General features: G+C 32.9%; 1 protein-coding gene across 1 annotated transcript; it reads left to right on the top strand.

Moving 5' to 3' along the window:
• The first annotated feature begins 85 nt into the window (after positions 1-85).
• LOC109220737 lies at positions 86-2,311 on the top strand. Its single transcript, XM_019385201.1, has 3 exons — positions 86-245; positions 351-605; positions 2,301-2,311. The coding sequence occupies exons 1-3, from the start codon at positions 86-88 to the stop codon at positions 2,309-2,311; spliced, it is 426 nt and encodes a 141-aa protein (XP_019240746.1).
• Positions 2,312-4,300: the final 1,989 nt, after the last annotated feature.

Below are 4,300 nucleotides of genomic sequence, written 5' to 3'. Positions count from 1 at the left end.
GTATGGTAGAAGATGTCATTCTCCTATCGGATGGTTTAAAGCTGGTGAGAATAACTTATTGGGACCCGACTTAGTACAAGAAGCTATGAACAAAGTCCAATTGATTCGACAGAAATTGCTTACAGCTCAAAGTAGACAAAAATCTTATGCGGATAAGAGAAGAAGAGGTTTAGTGTTTACAATTGGGGACAAAGTGTTCCTACGAGTCTCTCCTATGAAAGGTGTGATGCAGTTTGGGAAAAAAGGCAAGCTAAGCCCCAGGTTTATAGGACCATATGAGATACTAGACCGAGTGGGAGCGGTGGCTTATCGTTTGGCATTTCCTCTTGAGTTGTCCTTTATTCATCCAGTTTTTCATGTCTCAATGCTAAGGAAATGTATATCAGACTCATCTCAGGTGCTTGAAGAACCTGTTACATCGCTCGATGAGAACTTGTCTTACGAGGAGGAGCCAATGGCTATTGTTGATAGGCAAGTAAGGAAGCTACGGTCAAAAGAAATTATGTTCCTTAAAGCGTTATGGAGAAATAATCCAGTTGAAGAATCTTCGTGGGAAGTAGAAAAAGATATACAAGTGAAGTATCCTCATTTATTTCAGTCCACAGGTACGTACTTAAATTAAATTCGGGGACCGAATTTCATAAGGTGGGGAGAATGTAATACCCTATATATTAATGAGGGCATATAAGTCTTTAACTAAACTAAAAAAAAAAAAAGATAAATAATAGGACAATGGGCTAAAGCCCATAAGAATGAGAAACGAGAAAAGGGAAAAAGGGGGGAAAAGTTGCTGCTAAGCAACAGAAGCTAAAAACAAAGAAAGAAAGAAAAATGAATGGTGGAGGAGGAAACAAAGGAGAAGAAGAAGAAGAAGAAAAAGGCTAGAGACAAACCTTGAGAAATTTTAAAAACGCACCGGTTCTTAGGGGTAATTCTCAAATTTCTCATCTGGGTTCTTTTCTTCTGGTAATTATTTTTTTTTATCTCAGTTCATATATTTGAAGGGTTTCACAAGGTACAAGAAATTAAATACCAATAAGAGTTATTCTGGGCAAGTTATGCAATTGGAAGTTGGTCAATGTAACTGTAGGATAAATTCCCTTGGAAAAAGAAGGGTGTTGATGTATTTGTACTTACACTAGTCTCATTATATATGATCATTGTTAGGTGCAAATCAAGTTAGGGTGCAAGGATTGAGTTTTGGTGTTTAACTGTATTGCAATGACAATATCGAATTGGGTTTGAATGTTGTGAGTCTAGTATTGAGTACAAAAGATAAGTACCAATTAAGAAGGAATATTATGGACAGTAAGGTTATTTCAGTTTCAATTTATGCACACGATTAAGGAAATAGAACAGTATAGGGAATAAACCATATAAATACCTTTTTATTTACAAGATTTTGGACTAATTTAAATTACTCATAGCATGGGTAAATATAATTCGGCGAATTGATGATAAAATATAAAACTCGGAGGATTGGGTATTCTAAATTAGTGATGGATTTAGCCTAAATGAGGCAATTAACACAAGATCGATATTGATGTGATTATAGATTGATTGAAGAAAGTCGTATAGATCGCTCGAGGCGACAAGTTTGGTACTTCGACACGAGTACTGTGAGTAGTAATCTTACCACAATTTGTGTTTTCATAACCTGCATGATTTATATATGATTTTGAAAATAAATGTATAACCGATGATTTGAAATTTGCATGTGGGACAAGTCCTTTACTTTATATGATACCGAACAGTTTACTTGAGATGTTTACCGATTAATCAAAATATTTTCACCATTACTAGATATATTTTACCGTTACTTGAGATGTTGCAGTTATTTGAAGTATTCTCACTGTTACTAGACATGTTTTACTGTTAGTTGAGACATGAATACTGTTACCGAAATAAAATTATAAAATTTGATAAGGAATGATATGCCCTTTATTATTTTAAAAATGCTTTTGTATGAGTATTTACTATTTACAAGAAAGAGTATAAATGGGAGGAGACTTTGAAGGATCCCGTAGCTAACGGCGTGTTCGCTAGACCTGGTGCACATTGTATTTACAGATTACCGATTACAGTTATAGCCCTCGCTAGTGGAAAGGTAGAACTAGCATACAGTTACAGTTTTCCCTCGAGTAGGGACCTACAGTTATACTTGACTCCTTTTACGAAGGGGTACACACAGTGATACAGATTACATGATCCTTTTTTGAAAATCTCTCAAATATAAAGATTTGCTATGACACAGTATTTACCAAGTTTATTACTGAATTTGTAAATTGATTTTGTTACAGGAAACACATGATGGGACTGATTATTATTACCGTTTTAAAAGGGGCATTTTATTTTGTGATTATTATACAAGCATGTTTTCTGACTTGTCCCCTATTAAAAACTGGTTGTGGTTAAATATTATTACTCACTGAGCTAGCGACTCACTCCCCGCTATTATTTTTACAGAGACAACAGTAGACGCAGGCAAGGATTCCGTTAATTAGAGTACACGAGTTGGCAGTTCCTGGTGAGCCCCGCATTTATTCGCGTGGGCAAAGATTATTATTTATTTGTTATAGTCTCTTTCTTGAAACTCTTAGAGTCGCTCCATAGTCATTTTTATGAGTGTCGTAAGTATTCTTTTGTTAATATAGACTTGCGATTCGTATTAGACTTTTCTATCGTATAATTGAAGATGAAGTTAGTATTATTGTGTTGGAAATATTTCGTGAATGGGGATTATAGCTTGTTTGGTCGATATAGGTTGGTTGTGTTGTTGATTTCTAAGACAGGTTTATTTTGGATAGTCCAAAAACAGGGGAAACTCTGTCCAATTTTCTGTAAAATACCGATGAGACTTACTTGGGAGCACTAGCTCCTGAGTGCCGGTCACGATCCTAAATTGGATCGTGACAAAGACATTACTGTAGTTTTATATCATAACTCAATAAAATATCTTAAAATATGTATGCAAATAAAAATAAATATTTTACACACTATTGTAATGATTATATATACCCATCAAATCTCCATAAAATATTAATAAACTTTTATACCTTTTGAGAATTATATTACACTACAAAATACTTCATGTTAGATAAAATAGTAACCAACGTTAATTCTCTACCTTAATTTTATTGACAATCATTGTTCTCTTTCAAGAAAAGTTTTAGTTAGATATAGACAGTACCCATCCAATTGAATTTTTTGGTACGATAACTAAATCTAATAATATATCTCTTTGTTTTCCGTATTTTTCCATTTGAGTTTCACTAGAAATAAGATAAATTTATACTATTAGGTATTTAAACTAACATAATTAATTTTTAAGAGAATATAGTATTGTTGCAAAATATTTGAATGCAAGTCGACATATTATTCAATTGCTAAAGCAAATGCATAACTCATATATGTTAAAATTATGATAAGACATTAAAATACTCTTACATGACATAATTTTTTTATTATTACGTTGGGTAAATATGACAATATTCATCATTTTTAAGAGTTTGCGCTTTTTAAAAAAATTTATTTTGTAATTCATTCACATTGTTTAATAGTATTTATGTAATTTTAAAATTCAATATTCATTAATATATATTACATGTGCAACGCACGTACTCTAAGACTAGTAGTACATAAAAGGAAGCATAGAACCTAACCTCCAAACTAGTTAGACAAGATAGATAGTACACCAAAAGAAATATTTGATTTGTGAAGGTATCTTTTTAGTCATTGTTAGATTGCCACGTGACGTGTGAGATTAAAATTTGATTTTTTTTTACGTTGTCTTGGAATCTTCATATTGTTTTGGACGTTTGAGTGCTTATAAAAAGATCCAAAAACATAAAGGCTAATCTTTTTCAAATAGTAGATGTCAAATACAAGTTTACCCAGGATCCTTTCATGTCCTTCTGTTATATCTAGAATGAAACTTTAAAAGGAACAGTAGATTATTATGTAGGCTGAACACATGTACATCCGTGTCCAAATTTTACACTTAAACTATAGGTTGTATCTATTAAACACCTGAACTCAAGCTTAATTGAGCCTATAATACATTAATTGCAAATATGACACTGTATGTATACTACACTTACTCTAAGCGTGAGAGCCTTTTTTTTTTTTTTTTTTTTTTTTTTTTTTTTTTTTGGAATTCCCCTCCACTTTGATCCCCTCTACCAGAGCTATTGCTCCTTTAGTGACTCAAACCCACGACCTTGGGATTGCAGGTGGGGGTGCTGACCATTTAAGCAACCCCTCTTGTCTGTGTGAGACCTTTTCGAAAAAGAAAATTAGT

The sequence above is a fragment of the Nicotiana attenuata genome, unplaced genomic scaffold (genome assembly GCF_001879085.1).
Source record: "Nicotiana attenuata strain UT unplaced genomic scaffold, NIATTr2, whole genome shotgun sequence".
NCBI classification, from domain to species: Eukaryota; Viridiplantae; Streptophyta; class Magnoliopsida; order Solanales; family Solanaceae; genus Nicotiana; species Nicotiana attenuata.
Note: the sequence above shows the minus strand (reverse complement) of the source record. Positions and strands in the feature narration are given on the sequence as shown.